The sequence below is a fragment of the Panicum virgatum genome, chromosome 4K (assembly GCF_016808335.1).
Source record: "Panicum virgatum strain AP13 chromosome 4K, P.virgatum_v5, whole genome shotgun sequence".
In the NCBI taxonomy this organism is placed as follows: domain Eukaryota; kingdom Viridiplantae; phylum Streptophyta; class Magnoliopsida; order Poales; family Poaceae; genus Panicum; species Panicum virgatum.
In genome coordinates, this window is record NC_053139.1 from 27,311,548 (window position 1) to 27,335,780 (window position 24,233).

The 24,233-nt window shown below is 47.1% G+C and overlaps 2 protein-coding genes across 9 annotated transcripts; one reads left to right on the forward strand and one right to left on the reverse strand.

The window, feature by feature from the left end:
- The first annotated feature begins 9,129 nt into the window (after positions 1-9,129).
- Positions 9,130-15,073, forward strand: LOC120703584 (BTB/POZ domain-containing protein POB1-like). Of its 8 annotated transcripts, none has more exons than XR_005687083.1 (6): positions 9,130-9,532; positions 12,703-12,813; positions 13,531-13,649; positions 13,738-13,801; positions 14,110-14,748; positions 14,847-15,069. XR_005687083.1 is itself a non-coding variant. In XM_039987708.1 (5 exons), the coding sequence occupies exons 1-5, from the start codon at positions 9,322-9,324 to the stop codon at positions 14,909-14,911; spliced, it is 510 nt and encodes a 169-aa protein (XP_039843642.1). In that variant the 5' UTR covers positions 9,130-9,321; the 3' UTR covers positions 14,912-15,073. The 8 variants fall into 8 exon arrangements, 6 of the variants coding, with proteins under 6 accessions (XP_039843642.1, XP_039843637.1, XP_039843638.1 ...); XR_005687084.1 differs by lacking the exon at positions 14,847-15,069 and having other exon boundaries at positions 14,110-14,384; positions 14,498-14,831; XM_039987708.1 differs by lacking the exon at positions 14,110-14,748 and having other exon boundaries at positions 13,531-13,589; positions 14,847-15,073.
- Positions 15,074-17,955: 2,882 nt separating this feature from the next.
- Positions 17,956-19,387, reverse strand: LOC120703585 (O-fucosyltransferase 16-like). The gene is made up of 3 exons (XM_039987710.1): positions 19,102-19,387; positions 18,595-18,685; positions 17,956-18,395 (listed from the first exon to the last, which is right to left on the reverse strand). Exons 1-3 carry the CDS (start codon positions 19,306-19,308, stop codon positions 18,277-18,279), a joined length of 417 nt encoding a protein of 138 aa, XP_039843644.1. The 5' UTR covers positions 19,309-19,387; the 3' UTR covers positions 17,956-18,276.
- Positions 19,388-24,233: the final 4,846 nt, after the last annotated feature.

The following is a 24,233-nucleotide window of genomic DNA, read 5'->3' on the forward strand; positions in this document are numbered from 1 at the left end:
CGATAGGTTTGAGTTAACGTCGGTGCAGTTGTCCAGAGACTTGGTTTTTCAGTGGTTCAGTGGACAACTACACTCACCGGTTAAACCGATGCTACGTCGGTTAATCTGCCCCAGTTGTAACGGCTAGTTTTCAGAAGAGGCAGTTTACATTCACCGGTTAAACCGACGATGACAATGGGGGGTACGTCGGATTAACCGGCGCTACGCAGTTTTCTGGCAGCTTTTCTCCAACGGCTCTATTTGTGTGAGCTGCCTATATATACCCCTCCAATGGGTCATTTCGCCCACTCTTGACACCAGGCAACATCCAAATACTCATACCATAGTCAAGAGCCACCTTGAGCTTCATCATTCACATACTTGTGCATTCAATCAATCAAGAAGCAAGATTAAGGACTTGAGTAGAGAGAAGCTAGTGTGCATCCGTTCTTGGTGATCGGTTCTTGCTCAAGTGAAGGCCTTAGCTTGTTACTCTTGGTGATTGGCATCACCTAGGCGATCTTGGTGATCGAGGTGTTTCTCGCGGAGCTTGCCAAGGATTGTGGGAGCCCGGAGAAGAAGATTGTACGTGGCTTGATCTCCACCACGCCGGGATGGTGAATGGAGACTCTTAGTGAGCGCCCTCGTCTCGGTGACTTGGGAGGTGACAATACTCTTTGTGAGTGTCACAACGTGGATTAGGGGTGTGTGCCAACACATCGATACCACGGGAAAAAAATCCGGTTGTCTCTTGTCCATTCCTTTTATTCAAGCATTTTCTTTCATGCAATTTACTCATGTGCTTGACTTAGAGATCATAACTTAGCTCTACCTTGCTAGGCTTTACTTTGTTTTAGCTCTCTTAGCTTGTGTTAGAAGCTTAGTTATCCGGTTGGTGAATTGGTGCCCTACTAGCATTGCATAGGTTAAGGTTGCTTTACTTTGTTTTAGAATTTGAAAAAGGCCCAATTCACCCCCCCTCTTGGTCCATCGATCCTTACAAAAGTACTTGACCAAAAAAGCATTGGAGCATGTATCCCAAGTGTCGAATCCTTCCTTGTAGGTGTAGAACCACATCTTTGCTTTTCCAAGCAGAGAGAACGGGAACAGTCGAAGACGAATATTATCCATCGTAGTGCCTCTTGGGTTGATTATGCTGCTCACTTCCATAAAATTTTGCAGATGAGTGTTGGCATCCTCTGATGCCTTTCCGCAAAAGGGGCTTGCTTGGACCATGTTGACAAGACCACTCTTTATCTCAAAGCCATCAGTGCCTTGGTAATTGGTCAGTCCAGTAGGGATATGGCTATTGGACGGGGCTGAGAATTGACGGAGTGTCTTCTGAGCCATGGGTATTGAAGCTGGTGTTGTCAAGCCTTGATCCTACAAAGTTTCTTCTGGTAGGACGACTATGCGTCAAACAATTGACCCAATTTTTCTGGATCTGAGTTGAAGTGATATGGTAGATCAAGTCTGGTCCTGCACTGCTTTGCAGAAATCACAGATATCCGAGAGCAATGGTAATCCCGCTAAAATTAGCGGTGATAAATTAATAAATTTTATCAAATTATTCGACAATATCTTTAGCCAATTGCTTCCCCGGCAACGGCGCCAGAAATGCTTGTTGGTGTTTCTTATGCTCAATAGAATATGGATTCCGCAAGCGCACAGAATCACCGCTGTAGCACTTCACCTTGGAGTATTCCAGGGTATCGTAATTTTCCTCAGGGAAGAACTATGGCAAAGAGTATCGAAGAATCGAATGACAAACTTTACTAGAGATATCAACCGACTAACTTTGTGGAGATAAGCTTGATAGATAGATAAGATAATGGCCAACAAAGACTGTCAGGAGACTCTAATGCTTAGAGAGGTAAGTAGTTGGGAGGACAACGAGTGAGAAAGACTTCTAAAACACGTCTAAACTATCGAGCTAGCCTCTCCAGACTAAACCTTGATTCTACCTAGTTATCGGGAACGTAGAGCTTACTTCGGCGGCCTCAGGGAAGGACTCAGACTGGGGTGAGAAGGGAGTCCAATGGCAGTCGGCACTACTGCTATGAAAACACCCGAACGTTGTGGACTACAAGGGACGGATAGGGCTGTCACCACCTGCCGTTGTGGACCTCAGGGCTGTCACCCGAACCTGTCTCCAAACGATCGCAGAACCACAAACCGGGACTAATCCACACAAAAAGGTACAGTCTTACTGGAAACTGTAGAGCACAAAGTAGCGGAACCCAGAGGGATCTTTTCACAAGTCCAAGAAGAACAAGGAAGAACAAGGGTGTGCAAGGCACTCAGTAGCTCGGCTGCGAAACAATTTCAGTTTATCAAATGATCAAAAGTCTTCTAATCTCTGAGATACATAGGATATTTATACAAATATCCTTGCTATGTGTGAATGGACCTTAGAGTTTCTGGAGTTATGGTAAATGAAAAGTCATCACGAACTGAAATCCCGAGGAGCTTCGCGTGGCTGTTGGTTTTCTGTGCAGTCTCCACTCAATCAGTCATAACTCTTTATTGGGAAGTCCAAATGACATGAGGTTTGTTGCTTTCGAAAGTTGACTTATTTATCTTTTCAACCATGTATATCTTGCACCACGAAACACTATAGATTAGTACAGTTTTGCATGAGAAGTTGAAGGTCCAGCAGAGTGTTGACCGTCTGACCAGTCTTGAGTCTTTTGACTATAACTTTTTTATTGGAGAGTCTAAACGATGTGAGGTTTCCTGGGTTAGAAAGTAGACTTAATAAGCTTTTGAACGAATACTCATGGACCCTCATATCTTTTGGGAATCAAAAGTTATAGCTGTTTCTTTTGGTGGTCTGAACTGGTGGTCCGATCTGGTGCTCTTTTCTTCATGTGTACACCTAATCACAACCAATGTAGAACATTTATGTAGTATAACATCCTTAGAAGTCATAAAAGCACAATCGGTTAGGAATGAATTCATCTTCTCTTGTAGTTTCTTGGCACGACGTCTTGTAAGTGGCCCTTGATTTGTATCTTTGATGTTCGATGTTGAATTCTTGACATTTGAAGTATCACGCTCGGTTGGGATGTCTTCATCACTTCCTTCAAACACCCAAGAAGCCAGTGCCAAGAAAAAAAATTGCTTAGCCAAACTCGATCTGTTCTGTGGAGTGCCGGTCATCTCAATTGCAATAGCCCAAAGCCTGCTGCAATCGTGAGATATATCTTCTGGTAGTATTATCTGTATTTAGTAAGAACAAATACTAAATATCTTTAGTCTGACTGAAATTCTTTCTGGATCTAACTAAGGGTCTGCTCTGTTCCAAATCATCACAATACAATTCAATATTAAGTTCTATACTTTGGACTAATCTTTTAAAGCCAAGATATCGATATATACAAAAGCAAACCTTATCGGTGTTACCATAATCGACCTATTTTAATTTCAATGGTCATGTAGCTTCTATGGGAACCTAATCATCTATCTGAAACAAAATATGATCATAACTAACAACCTGAAGTTAACTCAAGGATTATTATCGCTGTCACCCATTTTTAGAAATTTGGAAGATATCACATACTATAATCTTAAAAAAATTGTATTTTTTCGTATATATTGCCAATACCAAAATTTATAAAGATGCTCTGGATATTATAATATTGTACACTTTATAACAAAAAATTGTGCTTCCACTACATGCCTGCAAAAATACAAAGGAGCAAACAAAACCGAAGACTAGGACAAACTATATAGAGTTATTCAATAAATATAATATGTTAACAACTTTTCATGTCCTGTCTTTTGTGGAAAATGGATGTAATTTATTTTTTTAATGTCATTTTCCATGTATCAGAAATTTTGTACAAGGACTTACCTTTTTTGAAAAATGGATGTAATTTGTTCTCTTAATATGTCCTTCTCCGTGTACTTTAATTTGACTATCTAATCCTCTCTGTACAAGAATTTTACATTCATAAAGGAAACCAAGTAAACAAGATATTTTTAATTTAACCAACTTTATAACATAACCACAAATTCTAATGGAGATGCACATTCCCCATGCACATGTTTTTAGAAAACTAGAAAAACAATTTATATATTCATAAGTTGAAGAAAGGTGGATGTTTTGCTGTAAATAGCCCCTAGAGGGGATCAATTCCCACCTTTTCAATCTCAGGTGTGTGACTATACTTATCTTATCAGTTCATAACTCATCCATTTTACTACTGCTTCGTTTCTCTCCTTGGTCACCACATACCAAAATCATGTTTTCTCATAAAAAAATGACCACTCAGCTTCACCTTGCAATTTATTTTAAATTTTTTAATAATCTTGTGGATGCTGCAAAAGTAATATTAAAAAGTGCAAGAAAAGATCTCTCTATATTGTATATTCCATGAAAAGGTGGCCAGACAATGGTCCAACTCAGTAGGGCGCGGCAAGGCCGCGCCAGAGTTTCTAGTTATTGTACTCTAATGGACCTCGACTCACTTGATCAGTTTTAAAAAGGATATGTTCTTTTGTGTTTGTTATGAATCCGGCATGAAATTAGGTCTGGTTTCGAAATTCAGGAATTTTGAGATGACTATATTCCGAAAGTACATACTTCCCTACCATTCTTGGAAAAGGGGATAGGTAAGAAAAACAAAATATATGAGCTTTTTATAAACAAATTCTCCATTTAGTTCTTGGGTTTTATAATAGTCGATACACAAGGGCGGTAGACATCTTTTAACCAGATATTATACTGGACAATCCTGTTCTGAAAAGGGAGCTATGGTAGGTTGTTCTTATTTGCAAAAAAAAAAGTCCTTTCAAATGTAGGTTGTTTTATTTATTATTTTTTGCGAGAGAGATGCAAGTTTTATTAAAGCACGGGTGGAATAGTACATCTCAGTTTTACAGTAAAGTCCCTAAGTAACACACAAACTACATCAAGCACCCTACTGTTCATCTTCCTCCTCTACATCAGACGTCATCAAATGAGCTATCATCACTAAGGATGGCAATGGTTCGGTTTCGGGTGGGATATCCGCGGGTTTCAGGTTTTGTGGGTTCGGATTCGGGTATGATTTCTCACCCACGGTTTTCAGGTTCAGGGCCCCGAAACTTATCGGGTTCGGTTTCGAGTTTGGTTTTTCACCCACAGATACCCAATGGATAACCGTTTGGAGTAAAACATCATGTTTTATAGTATATTTAGTAATAATTTTGTTTACTTAGACTATTAAATTTATTCTATGTTGACTTAGGAAATTATTTACTATTTATTGTAATTTGTTTATACATGTAAATGTTATATATATTATGTATATATTTATAAAAAGTACTTATTGCTCTTACTATGTTGCCATACAAAAATGGGTTTCGGGTTTCGGGTATCCGCGGGTTTCGGTTTTGGGGATGGATTTTGACCCGAAATGGTGTTCGGGTCGGGTTCGGGTTTTAAGTTTGGGTTTCGGTTTTGGGTGCCCAGACACTCCACCCGACTCGAATCCGACCCGTTGCCATCCCTAATCATCACTTCATCACCTTATGGCATATATGTCATTTCACACACAGGACAAATAATAAAATAATCAGAATTGCCAAACGTCCAACTTATGCTGCCAATGAAATCTCTAGACAACATATATGTCATCTCTAGGTCGTGATGTGACCTTGGTTTCCAGATGTATGACTTTCCAAAAAGTTTAAATGTCAAGGCCTCAAAACAGAAAAAAAAAACCACTAATTTGGTTGAAAAGGTCAAAATCCTGTGACCCAGATTCTATCATCAACATTTGAATTTTCGAAAGAAAATCTTAGCAAACACTTTGACTTTTGGTCCGTTTTATAACAATGACATGTGGATCCGAACGCACTCCTCCTCCTATCTGCCTCCGACTCCACCTCGTACCGCGCTCATCTCCTTGTTGGTGCCGCTCAAACAGTCAAACTCCAATCCCATGTTGTAGGAAGCCAATTCATAGGAGAAAGAATAGATCATAATTGGAAGGAGGACTAAGACACCAGCAGCGAATGCGATGCTCGTGCTGCAGGTGCAGGTGCAGAGGTGCTCCATGACTCCATCTCTTTCCTGATCATCCACCTGCATCACCTCCTCCATCGATGAATGAAGGCGAGATTGACAGAAAGGTTGAAATCACAGCAATGCTGGGCAGCAACCACTGGAGCCTCAATGCCTTATCTTTCCGTGTTTCCGGGTGTGGCCATCATGCATCCTGGACTCCTGGTTGGCGCAAGGTCTGGACGCGGCAGCCACGGACTTCCCAGCGTGAGCTATGGAGACGGCCGCCATTCAGGCTCCTCTAGATGCGAAGCACCTATCAGGTTGAGCTCTATCGGCTTCAATCTACTCACATGTGAAGAGATTTAATTTGAGATAGAATCGAACAAGAGAAGGGGGGTTGAGAACGAGATGGCTGTCAAAGAGGAATCGAAGGGAGCCGTGCCTGTTCTAGAGATAAGATTTCCACGATCCCACTCACGGGTATAGCAAAAAAAAAAAAGGTTCTTGGATACTCACAATACATATGTTTCAGGTTTCATGATGCTGTCGCCGTTCTCTGAAATATGCAACAACGGTTTACAACTGAGGTTCATGAAAGTCATCACACCATATGTGTATATGATGTTTTGCAATTAGAAATATTCTATACTAAATGGTACAAGTTTGATATTCATAGAGGGTGAGTGCACGTGCGTGTACATGAACGTTTGCACGGGCATCATAGTCATATATGTTTCTACGATTGATGAAGAATCCATATATAAATCTATGGTATATTCTAGTGGTGAGAGCTAACTATCATCAGGTAGTCTCTGATGTTCCACAGTCAAAAGGTACTTCTTACCATATACCATAGATAAATTGCTCGACTCTGCGTTTCTTGATCTATGAGTGGTCTCTTCTATTCACATTTAAAGTAATATTTTAGTTGTTTAAACATAGCATAAAAAATACATATCCAATCACACTATTATTGCATTTGGTGTATATAGTGTTCGGCCATAGCAACACAGGGCATATTTCTAATACTCCGAAAAAAGCCTACCCCTCCAGCCTACGTCAGCAGCCAACTAACTAGCAAACTTTTTTCCCCTCGAAAACTCCAGCCCGCAAATTTTCCTCCGCTACCGCAAAACCAAAGCCAAGAAAGGCATCCCAGGGAAGAGACGCGGACCCGAAATCGGAAATCCCGTCGGCGACCGATCCATCCCACGTCTCCTCTCCCTCCAACCTGCCCGCCCACCGACACCCGGGCCCGTCCAAACCATACAGCGTACCGACAGCTGGGACCCACGTCAGTAGGCAGTGGGCTCTGGACACGCTCTGTATCCCACGCGGTAAGCCGTTTAGAGTTCGTTTTGGCGCAAAAATCGTCTGCAGCGGGCTTCTGTAAATGGTGCTCTAAGTTACATCCCGTCCGCAACTTGCAGAGTTGGTACGGACGGCGCGCTATCACCGACGTGGCACGGTCCGGCCTCCCGACGCGCACAGCCCCAACCACCACCAGCTCGTCGTCGCCGCCAAGCTAGAGTACGAGGGAGGAAGAGGGACGAGGACACGCTGGCCGAGCTCGAGGCCGCCGCGCGGCCTTCCGCCGCCCCGCCATGGCTGCCGAGGAGTGCCGCGCTCCGCCACGCCTCCACGGCCGGTGGCCGGGCCTCGCTGCTCGCCACACCACCGCCGACACGTTCGAGGGAGGAGGGATGAGCACGCTGGAGCCGTCGTCCCGCCTCGCACCGCCGCCGTCCATCCACGCCGCAACCCTGCTCGCCCGCCTCGCGCCGCCGCCGTCCATGGCGCGGAGCAGGGGCCGCGCGCCGCGGAGCCGTGGCGCGCACGGCCACCCCGTCACGGGCCTCCAGGTGCCTGGCCTCCGCGCTCTCAGAGGAGGAGGGGAGGAGGACAGGGGAGGGGCGGCGCCCAGCAGGGGAGGAGGCAGGGGAGGAGGGCCGCGGCCGGCGAGGGAGGCGAGGCTGCCGCTCGCGCGCCTCGCCGTTGCCGAGTCCACGCCGACGCCGCGACGAGCTGTGTGGAGGGGAGCAGAGGAAGAGCCCCGCCGCGCATGCTCCCCCGCCGCGGGGGGCGGAGCTCGAGCAGGGGCCGCACCACGCGCCGCGGAGCCGTGGCGCGTGCCCGCCGCCCCGCGCGTAGGCCGCCCCGCGCGCCGCCCCTGCTCGAGCTCGCCATGGACGCCGCGGCGCACGGGACGCCGCCGCGCCGGGGAGATCGGAGGCCGCCGCCCCGCCCCACCGTGGGATCTGGCCGGCACAGGCTCCTGCCGCGCGGAGTCGAGTGGGAGGGAGGGAGGGAGGGAGGAGAAGGGAGCAGGAGGGGGCGGCGCGCCGGTGGGAGGGCGCAGGAGAGGGGGTGGCGTGCCGGCGGGGGGAGCAGGGGAGGAGAACGAGAGAGAGAGCGGGGAGAGAGAGGACGCCGACAGGGGTAAAAAAAAATCTGACCTGTGGGCCCGTCTGCTGGTAGTTGGTATAGAGTGGAGATATAGAGAGTGAACGGGTGCAGCAAAACTGAATATAGAGAGGAGAATCTCGATGACCAGGCAGGAATATTCTTTTTACAGAGTGAATTTGGAGAGTGACGAGTGCGGAGAGCCTGAAGTGTGTTTATCCGCTGGCCCCACCGGAGGGTACGAATTTACCCCGTCTTGTTCGGCTGTCCTTTTTCTTGCCTCAGATTCGCATTTACGCCCCCTGGATATCTCCTTATCGCGAAGTTGCCCCCTCCACGGCTCCGCTCGTTCCGCTACGGTTCTCTTGTTCCTGTTCGTCTCCTCTCCCCCTGGACCTGGGCATCCTCCGGGCCGGGTCGGGTTCGGGTCGGACCAAAAAAAGCCCGGTGTTTTTTTCTAGCGGCCCGTGCCCGACCCGACCCGGTGGCCGGGCTGTAAAATTGAGCCCGCACCCGACCCGACAGCTAGTCGGGTCGGGTTCGGGTCGAGCCGGGCCTATGTAAAATGTCGGGTTCCTTCGGGTTTTTTGGATTTCGGGTCAAAATTTTTAGTCCTTGCCCGGCCCATCAGTCATACCGGGTCAAAAATTTTGACCCGAGCCCGCCCATCAAACTCTTCGGGTCGGATCGGGCTATTTTCGGGCGGGTTGGGTCGGGTCCGTCGGTTCGGGCAGCCCATGCCCAGGTCTACCCCCTTCTCCAGTCTTCACACAACCTGCTCGCTCTCCCGCACCCGCATCGCGATTCCCTTGTCCAAGCTTCGCTAGGGTTGGGGTTTGGCCTCCGTCTGCCCCGTCGATGGCTGCTGCGGCGGCCGCGCGTCAGAGGTGAGGCGAGGCGAGTCGCGTGGTTGATTGGTTCGAGGAGGAGGAGGAAGCAGAGGGATGGACCCGGACTTCTCGCGGGCGAGCGGGGGGCCGAGCTTCGAGTTCGCCTTCAACTCGGTCAACTTCTCGGACCGGGTGCTGCAGATCGAGATTGTCGCCGGGGACGATGCCCCCGGGGCCAAGGGCGCCGCCGGCGAGGGCTGCTCATCGCTCGCCGACTGGGCGCGCCAACGCAAGCGGCGACGGGAGGAGCTCCGACGCGGCAAAGGTGAGCGAGGATTCCCGATTTCCTCCCTCTTCGAGTCTTCTTCTTTCGCCGTCGACAAGTCGCGAATTCGGCGTGGATTCGGAATTGGGGGACGGCTGTGTTTGTTCGAATTGAATTAAATTGTTCCATGCGTTTGGTGGGGGTAAAGGAACGGGAAGGTGCTTACCTTTTGAGTTGATTTGATTTGACCTGACCGTGTGCTCGGGCTTTAGGTGGTAAAGCCTTTGACCTTAAGGTTGGTAAGGCACTTTTCCTTTTAATCGAAGCTGTGAAATGCGGGGCAATCATTGTCTTTTGAACCTCTTTAGTTGCTGCAACGGGAACTCAGATTGTACTTGTATCAGAGCATACATTTCTTATGTCAATGAAATGGGCTTTAACTGGTGTAGTTTATAAGGGATGTTGAAGGGCGATTTTAACTGACACAGGTCTTCTTTGGGTGATTTATTCTACAGTATTCGTACGATCTTATTGAGCTCTGAATTGGATATGTGCAAACTAGTACTTATTTGTATGCCTCACCTTGATCGATGCCTGTAATATGATTTGCATACACATAAGTTTATGAACAATATCCACACATTGCAACTGAACCTGTGGCATTCCCAATTGATTGAGCACAGTTTGGAATTAGGGATGTCATTCCTTTGGCTGTTGCTGCTTAAATGACAGCCATCGGATGATCATTCATTTGCACTCCACACTACTTTTCTGATGTCAAGAAGTTCAAATGTTTCTGTAATTTTTGAGATATTCTGTACTTTTAGGGAAATCGTGTGATGTTTGACGTTGTGACCTGTTCATCAGAATGAAATGCTCTTCAATAGTTGGTTAGGTGTTGTCCTTGCATAGTTTTTAGTAGTGCACATGGTTCTCGAATAGCTTGATTGACTCAACAATTGTACTTCACAATCTGTTATTTTGTCCTAGTCATGCTTTGTAATTATGAAGTATACTGCACAGAAATTTATGTATGTCTTAATATTACGCCTGGATGTTTGCTATATGATGTAAGAGGATTTCAACAACTACAACAAATGATGCCATTAGCAAAAAAAAAAGAATATATTTGTGAAATGTGCTAATTAGGGCTTTTACTTGTTTGAACTATGGACAAGGAATTAAAAGATAAATTAGAAACTGTGCATAAGGCCATAGAAATAAAACATGAAAAATGAAGTATTGTTTCTTGAGGAAATAGGAGACAAATGCATATATATTTGGCATTGGTTTCTCAAGAATATGAGCTTACCCATTAGCACTTCAAAGTTGTAAATATTAGGAAAAAGTTGTAAAGATTAGAAATACTCCCTTTGAGAATGTGTACAGTCAAAATTTCGCCATTTTGGTGGCTGATATGTGAATGGACATTCTCATTTGTCATAGTTGAAAGTACACGACTAGAATTTTCACCAGAATGTACGTTCTGACTTCTGAGCAATATATTATTGATATATTTTTGTCTCTTAATTCAGTTAGGGTTCAATTTTTTTTTTCAGAGACCCATTAGGCAGTCATAAACATCAATGTTTAGGCTCACTGGCGGATGTTAGGGCCATTTGTGCCTGACATCCCTATGTTCATCCCTATGTTAGTTTCTATCTCAGCATATTTTAAGTCAACTGATCACTGTTAGCATCTAATCTGACTCCCAACTGGCACTCATCTTTAATATTTAGTCATTGATCTTGATTCTTGAATGGTATTATTTAAATGGGTTAATTGGATCCATGCCATTACAATTTTCCAAGTTCACTGATCTGCCATTACAATTCACCTATTTCAAACCGTGCCATTACAATTTCACATTTCTTCCAAACATACCACTACGTACCCCTTCGACGTGTTTCTGAGAATTTGTGGACCAAAATACCCTCGTCTTCTTCCTCCTCTCACTCCTCTCTCTTCTCCTTCCTGCCTCCTTCTCCATGGCCCAGGCAGATCCGCCCCCCCGGCAGACGATGTGGGGGCCGCCACCAGCATCCGCTGCTCCGCGCCCCTGGGCCTATGCCCCTTGCCGACCGACTGCTGCTGCTACTGCTGGGCGGCGGCGGCGGCTGCTATTGGCCTGGGGCGGGGCCCGAGGAGGCAGTCTGGCCGGCCACCAGCTTCTTCTTCCCTTTCTTCCCCAATCCACTTCTTCCGATGGCCACCGCCGCTGCCCTGACCGTGCTCATGCATCGCTGCCGCCGCCCTTCCATCCTACGCTGGATGATGCCGCGGGCGTGGAGGTAGGCAAGGTCCGCGCCGTCGCCGGCGATGCCGAGCTGCTCTGCGCGCCCACTGCCTGGTCCAGCAGCAGCCGCCACACAGCAGCAGCAGCAGCAGCCGGTCGGCGCAGGGGGCTCGCGTCGAGCTGGGATTCCTTGCCTACGCCTACGGGCCCAGGTGCTCGTGAAGCCCTGCACCATAGCAACCTCAAATCGATAAAGCTGTCAGGCATTATTGTCGATTTGGACATCAAATCGAGCTTGGCGCGGTCACCAATCCATTTATGAGATGCTCTGGTAATTTCGTCGATTCCGCCGGACAGGAAGCCGATCCGCCTGATTCCGCTGCCGCAGCAGCATCGCGGCCTCGCTCCGCACGACGCCCGGCCGTGCCCGTCCTCGACGCCAGCCAAGAATAATAGTGCGCCGCTGCTGCGCGGCCTTCCCACGTCATCTGTCCCACGCCGAGCTACTCTGCGCGCCCGCCGCCCGGTCCAGCAGCAGCCGCCGCACAGCAGCAGCAGCATTAGCCGGTCGGCGAGGGGCATGAGCCCGGGGGCAGGGGCGGTGCCGGCATATCCTACCATGGAGAGAGGAGAGAGAGAGAAGGGATGAGAGGAAGAAGAAGGTCAAGGGTATTTTGGTCCACAAATTTTAAAAAACAGGTCGAAGGGGTATGTAGTGGTATGTTTGAAAGAGATAGGAAATTGTAATGGCACGGTTCGAAATAGGTGAATTGTAATGGTAGATCAGTGAACTCGGAAAATTATAATGGCATGAATCCAATTAACCCTATTTAAATACGCTGATCATGCCTTGGCATTTACTATCTCTGCACTGTTTACTGTGATTTGTACTTTGTTCCTATTTTACGTGTTCATAGTTATGCGTGATCTTGAAGTATTTGTTTATGTGTAAGACATTTTGAAAAACTTTTGCACTGCCATCTTATGGCCCCAGAATCGGGAGCAAACTGCAAAGTTGAAGCTGAAGAATGTGATACCTATGAGGAAGGCAATGAGGAGCCTGTAGCTATGATAGAAGAATCTCCACCTGATATTAAGCAAGATGGTCAGTTCAATTTAACTTCTGCTATCAAATATTTGACCTTTTGGGTTTAGGACAAAGAACCTGCATAAATATAATAAACTCTATAACATTTTCTACGTTGAAATATTCAGGGTCTGTTAAATTTGATAGTGCTGATGATTTTTTTTTTTCTTTTCAAGTTTACTACTGTCTACTGGCACAATGTGTTGGCTAACTAGTTCAACTGTATTGAAGTTGTCCAATATGGTGGCAAGAGCTAACTACTGGTAGCAAACACAGTAATCACTTAAGTAGCACAATTGAACTAGAGATTACGTAAGTTTCAGGCTTAAGTGCTTGAATCAAGAAACCTCAATGCCTCAATCGGGATTAAGGAATAGTGTATACAAGTTACGACTCTAACAGATAGTTAGAAGTAACTTTTTTTCAATCAATTTCCTCGGGATATTTAGCTTCCTTAAAGTACTTGAAGCAGCCAAGACTCTACATTTATTCTGTGCTACTGTTATAGTAATAATCAACACATTTGTTCCCCATTTACTTTTCACATGGAAGATTGGTGCGCCTACTTGGTTGCTTTCATTTGTCGAGATATGAATTTTGCATTCCGAGTAACTCATTCTCTAAGTTTTTTAACACTTAATAGCAGAACTGCTATCTTCTAATACCACAACGCACCATTTTCTTCTCTTGTTGTATTTGTGATGCATTCATTTTATTGGATCTTCTCTTTGCCTGGTGAGGATGGAGAAAGCAGTGATTCATCCTGGAGTATGGAATGTACTCAGATTTTGAAAGTAAAGTCTATCTATATCAGCTCTGCAATTTTAGCTGCAAAGAGCCCTTTCTTTTACAAGGTATCTACTATTTTCTGGATTGCACTGAAAATAACTGCAATTGTGGTCTAATTAACTAGCTAACAACATTTATTTCATTCTCTTTTAGCTTTTCTCAAATGGAATGAAAGAATCTGATCAGAGGCATGCGACTCTTAGAATAACTGCTTCAGGTAATGTGGGAGCTGCACTTGCGTAATTTAACAAATAGGAGTAATAAAATTCTGCTTTGTGCAACATTGCCATATGTTACTGAAATAATGAGACCCTAGTACATAATGATGAGTCTGAATGAGGTTTGACTTCCTAATATGCATTTGCTACAATGTTACTTGTATGGGAGGGTCTGTAGGGTTTAGGGTGGGGGAGAGGTTATCCATATGGATGGATATGCACTAAGGATGAGGTGCAAGATTTGGGAGGTGTTGCAGGATTGACCCTAGAAGAATTAGGTTCCAGTCTATTGAAGTTCCATGTATAGGAAGTGCAATACATTGGACTGGTGAAGTGGTGATGGATGAATGTCAGTCTTTTGAAGCGCGTCAGCTGATGAGATCGAGGATGCCGGAGAGGATGCATTCGATGAGTTCATGTTTTTTCATAGTGGAATTGTTTGAACAGCAAAAAAGGGGAACAACCAAAAAGGGTTGAGATCGAGGATGCGGGAGAGGATGCATTCGAGTTCATGTTCCAGGGCGAACAGGAACATAAGCTAGAATGCACCCGCCCCCGATCCTCGAACTCATCCTGGCACCTGTAAGCACCTCTCCCTATTTAAGTCAGTCTTCATCTCCTTTGCTCAGCGGTACGGTACTAAAGTTCAAGTCCTGGAAAAAAATCTCAAAGAACGCTTTGTTTGTTTATTCTAGGGCCACTGCCGGTTCCTGTAAAGAACCGGCAGTGAATGTTTCACTGCCGGTTATTGTGCACAACCGGCTGTGAATTCATATGTCACTGCCGGTTTGACGGGATTCCCCCAATTTTTTTGGCGCGCCCCCGATTGAACCGGCAGTGAGGTTGGTTCAATGCCGGCTCCCGCCGAACCGGCACTGATGAGCCGGCATTGATGACCAGTTCTGTGGTAGTGTTAAGAGCGGAGCTTTCGAATGACAATGTAAAGGTACCACGAATTTACTAGATCAGGTCTTTGTGTTGCCAGAAAGTATTCCGTAAAGAGTTAATTCATGGTGACTGTTTCCTTTATTATGCCTTTCACAGGGATCCAGCTAGTTTATTACGCCATTTCACTAGTGAAGTCATCAGCAGTAATACTTCACTGTTAGTTGGTAACTAACGACAAATTAGTAGCTGGTCCACTTCTTGTACGATCAAAGAAAAAACTCCTTCACTGTTCATCTCCCAGGCATGGAACACAATGGTGTGTTGTTGTATATTTGCATTAAATTCATTATTTCTTCATTTGCGGCAAGAGCTGTGATTATGTTCATTCGGCCCCTTTGTCCTTAGTTGACTAGTACCACACAAATCACATAGCATACTTCAATGGCAATGGCGTGTGGAGCTGGATTTGGCTATTTGGTTAGGAGTGCACATGGTTCATCTGATAAGCTTAATGTTAAGCTCCTGTTGCCTCCCAGACCTACACTAGAGCATCTCTGGTCGACGAAAGCAACACACAAACATGTCTTCTATAGTCCGACAATCAAACTGGAGTGTAACTGCAGGTGTTCAGTCATCTCAGCCTACAGAGTGACGATGGAAATACTTATATGTAACCCTGTTTGATGCGACAATTGTGAGCTTCTGTGCTGGTCTTATAAAGGATCACCTTCGGAGCACCGCCAATAAATTATCCAGCGCTGCCCACAGCTAAGCCCATTTGGCTTGTTGTTTTGCTTTTCCGGCAACAGATGCCAATCAGCTGCGAGTTCTGACCCCAGCACGTGAACTTTCTTCGTGCTTCTCTCAGGCACACAAGAACGGTACAGTCGTTAAAGCTAAGTCTTTGCTCAAAAAATGTTAAAGCTAATTTGTCGACTAATTTTTGGTGTTGCTGGGAGCCCTAGCAACTTTCATAGGATAGCAGCTCCTGACGTGGACCGTTTTTATTCGTGGTGTTGCCAATATATTCATATGTTCATTGTTAGAAGCTAAAATGTTCTGCTACAGAAAGGTGGGTGCTGCTCAGCCGTCTCGGCATGCGTCTTAGTTTTACTAATTTAGAGGAAAATGATTGGACCGATTGATATAGCTGGTACATTGAAAACCTTGATGAGTACAGTTAACAGTGGACAAACCTTGATTCTCTCTGCATCAAGCGAACATCTTGAACTCTGGACTGCAGGAGTCTCACGGCAGCTAAAAAAACACGTTGCTTATAGAATGGTTCACGTTTTGGACATGTTTTGAGATTAAATGAGAATCATTCCTCTAGAGATACCCAAAAAAAAAAAAGAAATTTCCCTCTCATCTGAAGAAAAAAAATCAGAACATTGCAGCCAAGACCCATCCCCACTCAAGATTGAATGGACACCTGAACACCTGAACAGGGGTACCAACAAACTCTGTGGATATTAGATAAGGCGTTCCTTGGATACAGACCCTTCTGCTCTTGCAAACGACTAGTGCTGAAATGCACTGTTACTGAAGATACAAAATTTCCTTTGCCTCCCACCCCTATATTTCCCTATATCAATATGCATGCCGGTGGTCATTCCTTTGAAAACATGATAATTATTGAGGCATAATTTTGTCCATGGAATCAGAGATCCATTTCACTTTGTTTGACTTGGTAATTAACTCATTAAAGACGATGTCTTCATCCATATTTGAAAGAATGTTTACGCCATTTCACTAGTGAAGTCATCAGCAGTAATACTTCACTGTTAGTTGGTAACTAACGACAAATTAGTAGCCGCTCCACTTCTTGTAGAATCTTTAAAAAAAACTCCTTTACTGTTCATCTCCCAGGCATGGAACACAATGGTGTGTGGTAGTATATTTGCATTCATTTCTTCATTCGTGGCAAGAGCTGTGATTATGTTCATTCGGTCTCTTTGTGTCGTTAGTTGGCTGGTACCACCCAAATCACATACCATACTTCAACGGCGGCAATGGCGTGTGGAGCTGGACTTGGCTATTTGTTTGGGAGAGTGCACACGGTTCATCAAATATGCTTAGTGTTAATTTCTGTTGCCTCCCAGGCCTGCACTAGAGCATCTCTGCTGGATGAAAGCAACACACAAACATGTGTTCTATAGTCCGATGATCAAAGTGGAGTGCCTAACTACAGGTGTTTAGTCAGAGTAACGAAGGAAATATGCACATCCAATATTTTTGATGCAAGAGTTTTGAGCTTTTCTGCTGGTCTTATAAGAACTAGGCACAAGCCCCGCGCCTTTGCACGGCTAGTATTGAAAATTCAAAAATTTATGTCTTTATATCTTTACTATTTTTAGAAAAAATTTACTATTTCTTACCATACATCATCCTCTTCATTATTTTAAATAGTGTTGGTAAAAACAATTCAAATTTTGTCTATCATAGTAACAATTTGCTTTGTTAAGCTTTAATAATATTTTGCATCTAACTATTCCTATTCTGATTTAATATTTTTTGTTGTCTTTAGTTTTTTATTAATAGTATACATTTATAATTTATACTGTACATAGTAAAAAGATATTTTAAATTTAATTTTCAATAATGGGAATACTGAATTTTTATTTTTTGGACGAATATTTATCATAGTGGCAGTGGTGGGTAATTTTTATTTTGGTGAAAGGGTATTTTGGACTAATATTATCGTAATGGCAGTGGTGGGTAATTTCTCTTATTTTCCCCGATTAACGTAAGATTTTCTAGGCCATGAGAGCAAACGTGAAGGCTCTTTTTGTTCCCCAAATAATAAGATATAATAGATTGTTCAAACCCTACCATATTTATATATCAATTGCCAATAAAGTGATTCATAATAAAAATAGGGGCAGCATGTCAGCCCATGCATACTACATTGCTTGAGAACCTTCGCATACATTGTTCACGGCAGACTTGATGACTTTGCCACAGCTGAATTCCATGGAATAGGTGCCTGCACGCTAGTGTGGCGGAACCGATTTTTAGAAATCTTCGTTTTGCATAATCCCCCCCCCCCTCAGGTGTTGAAATTGAACTAACCCCATTTCTTTTATACTCAATGCTGCACAGAAAGATGTTTGATCCAGTTTGGGAACAAGTGTAGCATTTAAAATGTGTGCAGCAACTACAGCATCAACTATCTAAAAAAGGCAGATGTCATGACATGTCTAGTACAGAGTTCTTCTGCACAGAATAGAGAAAAACAAGAAAATAAATAATTTGGAGCGGCGAGTAAATTGTTAGTGTGTCATCATTCACAATTGAGAAAATACTCTCCAGTCCATTTAACAAAAGGATTAGAATTTTTTTAGATGCATCGCACTCAGACATATACTACTAAAGAGAAGACTAGGACTATATATCCTGGGACCTAGAACAAGATAGGAACCTCCAGCAGTTCAAGCAGATACTGACAGCATATATTATGAGTTTGGTGCAATAAGATAGTATAAACAGTGTTTCGCAAAAAAAAAAAGATAGTATAAACAGTGTGAGCATGTGCTAAAGGAATTCCATGTTTACTTCAGAAGCTCTTAATCATATCCATGAGGCCCTACTTGTACCCAAAAAAAAAGCAACTAGAGAAAAACCTCACCCCCGTTCTCTGCTGATTGAGGCCTCCACTTGTAACAACAATTAGGAATCGATCCGGTTGTGTAGTAATGCTGGAATCTGCAATATTTAAATAGGTGAGCCCTTTAGGCAGATGCCGTTAACTCGTCAGCCATCATCATAATGCAAAAAAGATGCACACAAACATTCATCATTGACACCCACTGCACAGGTGTAGACAACATCCAATAGTTGTGGACTGATGGCATTATCGTCCAAATTATTTTAAGCAGTAAGTTACAGTGGCGTGACTGCTCACCAGGAAATTTACTGCTACAGTTGCTGCATCCATAGAAGTTGCTAGCAAGCTTTGAGCGCCAAAGATCATCCTGCCGAATCCATCCGTGTGTCTACATTTTGATTGAATATAACAGACTGGTCAGCTACTTATACATGGAAGGCCCAATCTGACATTTCAATGGTTGAAAACCAACAAACTAGGCTGTATGGTTCAATGTGATTCGTCTCCTCATTTTCCCCCAATTGATGTAACGAAGGGATTGGTGTGCGCGGAACCCAAACCCCCGAGGATCAAATCAGTACAAAAATCTATCCAAATTTGACTTATTTATGGATAACCCAACCCAAAGAAAGCCTCGCATTGTAATCTAACCGGAACAATGAACGGCCCGCCGCTCTCGGAGCCCATCAGTTCGCCGGCGGAGCCGTTCGTCTGCGGGCTCAAAAAGAACAGGGGAGGGAGAAACAATCAGATCGGGCAGCACGGCCGAGCCCGCAGAGGCGATAAACTATGCTCCGTCCGTACCGGGGAGCGGCGGAGGAACCGGCGGGAGGTGGAGGAGGCGGCGAGGCCGGGGCGGAGGTCCGCGAGCGGCGGCGCGAAGAGGAGTGAGGCCGCGAGGAGCGTGACGGCGAGGAAGAGCAGGGCCAGCGCGGCCGCCGGCAGCGCAATGCGGCGCGGGCACCGGAGGTGGTGGCCGTGCGGGTTGCCGCGCCGCCGCGGCTGGCCCATCTGCGGCGGCCGGCGGGGCCGATGGGGTGGGGAGGGTGGCGACGGCGATGGGTGGGCCCCGGCGGCCCAGAGGTGGGGGAGTGTTTTAACGGGCGTATGAGGAGGCGGGCGGGGCCCACGGGTGACCTGGTCGGTGGTTCGTTGCGCCGACCCAGGTCGGTATTCCGTTGCGCCGACCCTGTAATAGCAGTTTTAGGGCAACTCCAACAGCCTATCTATCCTCCAAGCCAAATTTGACGATATAGCAGCCCTCTAAAACTACAGATAGCTAACTAACGAGTGAGGGATCCAACAGCTTCTCCATCTATCCCCTTCCTCCACTCCAAAAATCTTATCTGATTGATGGGCCCCACGTGTCATAGACTCCATCCGTCCTCTCTCCTCCATGGCTTCTCCCCATGGCCGACTTCTCCCTGCTGCTCGAGAGCTCGACACCTCCATGGCTGGCGCCGCCCTACGCCACACGCCGCCGGACGCCGCCACCGCTGCCCTACACCTCGTCGCCGGCCGCCGGCTGCCGCCTGCCCCTGCCCTACCCCGTCGCCAGACGACTCCCCGACACCCGACGCCTCCATGGCCCCCCGCCGCCCTACTCCACCCCACCGCCGGACGCCTCCTCGCCGCCCTGCGTTGCGCCATCGGCCGACGACCGCCGCCTCCCCACCACCCAACGCCACCCCGCCGGCCAAGCCTCCCCGCCACCGGCCGTCGCCCGCCGCCGCCCGCAACGAGCGCCGCCGCTGCTCGGCGTGGCGGCTCCAGGCGAGCGCCATGGAAGACGGTGGCGGGAGGGCGCGGCAGGGCCGAAGCGCGGGACGGCGGGAGAGCCGGAGCGCGCGAGGAGGGGGGCGAGATGCGGATGGCGAGGGGGAGCGGACCGGTAATTTTGGCTATCGGAGGCAATGGGATAGCGGGGCAGATAGCGAGGGGAGGCAAATAGATAAGTTGTTGGATGCTTCTTTTCCCCTATGTTTGGCTATTTTTAGCTATCCCACTCTATTTGGATAGGCTGTTGGAGTTGCTCTTATACAATTTTTTTTAGCTGGCTTGTCTATCTCTCATGCTTTTTTTTGTTTTTGACCAATTGTTTTTGCCATGTTTCTCAAGAAAAAAAGAAAATAAAAAAATATAACATGTGACAATTTCTGTGGCGAAACAATTCATTGTGAAAATGATTACTCCCTCTGTTCCAATATAAATGGCGTATGTTCGAAGGGGGCGAGTGTGCGTATGTTGTGAACGTCTGAATCTGTACTGGTGTTTCGAAAGAAATTCAAATTAAACATCTTTCTATAAATGTCTTTTTAGCATTAAAAAATTTCAATGTAATGTTGGGACCAGATCGTACCCGTTGCCCCGTCCGGAATGCGAACTTCCGAAAACCCTAAAACATGAGTCTTGGGTCATACAGAATGGGTTGGGTGTGTTCGTTGCGAAAAAATTCGACAGCGTGCATTTCGGTGCACAGGTGTCCATAACGGGCCTGGCGGGCCCAGATCGTACCTGTTGCCCCGTCCGAAATGCGAACTTCTGAAAACAACTATACATGAGTGTTCGGTCATACGGAGTGGGTTGGGTGCGTTCGTTGCGAAAAAATTCGACCGCGTGCCTTCCGGTACACATGTGGCCATAACGGGCCTATCGGGCCCAGATCGTACCCGTTGCCCCGTCCTAAATGAGAACTTATGAAAACCCCAAAACATGAGTCTAGGGTCATATGGAGTGGGTTGGGTGTGTTCGTTGCGAAAAAATTCGACCGCGTGCCTTCCGGTGCACAGGTGGCCATAATGGGCCTATCGGGCCCAGATCGTACCCGTTGCCCCATCCGAAATGCAAACTTCCGAAAAACCCTAAACATGTGTCTTGGGTCATACGGAGTGGGTTGGGTGCGTTCGTTGCGAAACAATTCGACCGCGCGCCTTCCGGTGCACAGGTGGCCACATCGGCCTTGTCGGGCCCAGATCGTACCCGTTGCCACGTCCGGAATGTGAACTTCCGAAAACCCCTAAACATGAGTCTTGGGTCATACGGAGTACATTGGGGGCGTTCGTTGCGAAAAAATTCGAACGCGTGTCTTCCGGTACACTGGTGGCCACATCGGCCATGTCATGCCCAGATCGTACCCGTTGCCCCGTTTGGAAAGCGAACTTCCGAAAACCCCAAAACATGAGTCTTGGGTTGTACGGAGTGGGTTGGGTGTGTTCGTTGCGAAAAAATACGACAGTGTGCATTCCGGTGCACAGGTGGCCATAACGGGCCAGGCGGGCCCAGATCGTACCCGTTGCCCCGTCCGGAATGCGAACTTCAAAAACCCCCTAAACATGAGTCTTGGATCATATGGAGTGGGTTGTGTGCGTCCGTTGCGAAAAAATTCGACCGCGTGCCTTCCGGTACACAGGTGGCCATAACGGGCCTCTCAGGCCCAGATCGTACCCGTTACCCCGTCCGAAATAAGAACTTACGAAAACCCCAAAACATGAGTCTAGGGTCATATGGAGTGGGTTGGGTGTGTTCGTGGCGAAAAAATTCGTCCGCGTGCTTTCCGGTGCACAGGTGGCCACATCGGCCATGTCGGGCCCAGATCGTACCCGTTGCCTAGTCCAGAATGCGAACTCCCGAAAACCCCTAAACATGAGTCTTGGGTCATAGGGAGTGGGTTGGGTACGTTCGTTGCGAACAAATTCGACCTCGTGCCTTCCGGTGCATAGGTGACGATAACGGGCCTGTCGGGCCCAGATCGTACCCGTTGCCCCGTCCGAAATACGAACTTCCAAAAACCTCAAAACATGAGTCTTGGCTCATACGGAGTGGGTTGGGTGTGTTCATTGCAAAAAAATTCGACAGCTTGCATTCCGGTGCACAGGTGGCCATAACGGGCTTGGCAGGCCCAGATCGTACCCGTTGCCCCGTCCGAAAAGCGAACTTTTGAAAAGCCCTAAACATGAGTCTTCGGTCATACGGAGTGGGTTGTGTGCGTTCATTGCGAAAACATTCGACCGCGTGCCTTCCGGTACACAGGTGGCCATAATGGGCCTATCAGGCCCAGATCGTACTCATTGCCCCTTCCGAAATGAGAACTTACGAAAACCCCAAAACATGAGTCTAGGGTCATATGGAGTGGGTTGGGTGTATTCGTTGCACAAAAATTCGACCACGTGCCTTTCGGTGCACAGGTGGCCATAGCGGGCCTGTCGGGCCCAGATTGTACCAGTTGCCCCGTCCGAAATGCAAACTTCCGAAAAACCCTAAACATGAGTCTTGGGTCATACGAAGTGGGTTGGGTGCGTTCGTTGCGAAAAAATTCGACCGCGCGCCTTCCGGTGCACAGGTGGCCACATTGGCCATGTCGGGCCTAGATCGTACCAGTTGCCCCGTCCGGAATGCGAACTTCCAAAAACCCCTAAACATGAGTCTTGGGTCATACGGAGTAGGTTGGATGCGTTCATTGAGAAAAAATTCGAACGCGTGTCTTCCGGTGCACTGGTGGCCACATCGGCCATGTCGGGCCCACATAGTACCCATTGCCCCGTCCGGAAAGCGAACTTCCGAATACCCAAAACATGAGTCTTGGGTCATACGGAGTGGGTTGGGTGTGTTCGTTGCGAAAAAATTCGACAGCGTGCATTCCAGTGCACAGATGGCCATAACGGGCCTGGCGGGCCCAGATCGTACCCGTTGCCCCGTCCGAAATGCGAACTTCCAAAAACACCTAAACATGAGTCTTGGGTCATACGGAGTGGGTTGTGTGCATTCGTTGCGAAAAAATTCGACCGCGTGCCTTCCGGTACACAGGTGGCCATAACGGGCCTCTCGGGCCCAGATCGTACCCGTTACCCCGTCCAAAATGAGGACTTACGAAAACCCCAAAACATGAGTCTAGGGTCATACGGAGTGGGTTGGGTGTGTTCGTGGCGAAAAAATTCGTCCGCGTGCTTTCCGGTGCACAGGTGGCCACATCGGCCATGTCGGGCCCAGATCGTACCCGTTGCCTAGTCCGGAATGCGAACTTCCAAAAACCCCTAAACATGAGTCTTGGGTCATAGGGAGTGGGTTGGGTACGTTTGTTGCGAACAAATTCGACCTCGTGCCTTCCGGTGCATAGGTGGCGATAACGGGCCTGTCGGGCCCAGATCGTATCCGTTGCCCCATCCGAAATACGAACTTCCAAAAACCTCAAAACATGAGTTTTGGGTCATACGGAGTGGGTTGGGTGTGTTCGTTGCGAAAAAATTCGACAGCGTGCATTCCAGTGCACAGGTGGCCATAACGGGCTTGGCAGGCCCAGATCGTACCCGTTGCCCCGTCCGAAATGCGAACTTTTGAAAAGCCCTAAACATGAGTCTTCGGTCATACGGAGTGGGTTGTGTGCGTTCATTGCGAAAACATTCGACCGCGTGCCTTCCGGTACACAGGTGGCCATAATGGGCCTATCAGGCCCAGATCGTACTCGTGGCCCCTTCCGAAATGAGAACTTACGAAAACCCCAAAACATGAGTCTAGGGTCATATGGAGTGGGTTGGGTGTATTCGTTGCAAAAAAATTCGACCGCGTGCCTTTCGGTGCACAGGTGGCCATAGCGGGCCTGTCGGGCCCAGATTGTACCAGTTGCCCCGTCCGAAATGCAAACTTCCGAAAAACCCTAAACATGAGTCTTGGGTCATACGAAGTGGGTTGGGTGCGTTCGTTGCGAAAAAATTCGACCGCGCGCCTTCCGGCGCACAGGTGGCCACATTGGCCATGTCGGGCCTAGATCGTACCCGTTGCCCCGTCCAGAATGCGAACTTCCGAAAACCCCTAAACATGAGTCTTGGGTCATACGGAGTAGGTTGGGTGCGTTCATTGCGAAAAAATTCGAACGCGTGTCTTCCGGTGCACTGGTGGCCACATCGGCCATGTCGGGCCCACATCGTACCCGTTGCCCCGTC

What these genes read in the sequence shown, in the direction of transcription:
- LOC120703584 (XM_039987703.1), top strand. Translation starts at nt 9,322, where the DNA reads ATGGACCCGGACTTCTCGCGGGCGAGCGGGGGGCCGAGCTTCGAGTTC. An exon ending in AGAGCCCTTTCTTTTACAAG is followed by an intron (nt 13,650 to 13,737) that starts GTATCTACTATT and finishes ATTCTCTTTTAG; the next exon opens with CTTTTCTCAAATGGAATGAA. An exon ending in TCTTAGAATAACTGCTTCAG is followed by an intron (nt 13,802 to 14,109) that starts GTAATGTGGGAG and finishes TTCCATGTATAG; the next exon opens with GAAGTGCAATACATTGGACT.
- LOC120703585 (XM_039987710.1), bottom strand. Translation starts at nt 19,308, where the DNA reads ATGGGCCAGCCGCGGCGGCGCGGCAACCCGCACGGCCACCACCTCCGG. An exon ending in GGTTCCTCCGCCGCTCCCCG is followed by an intron (nt 18,686 to 19,101) that starts GTACGGACGGAG and finishes ATCAAAATGTAG; the next exon opens with ACACACGGATGGATTCGGCA. An exon ending in CTGTAGCAGTAAATTTCCTG is followed by an intron (nt 18,396 to 18,594) that starts GTGAGCAGTCAC and finishes TAAATATTGCAG; the next exon opens with ATTCCAGCATTACTACACAA.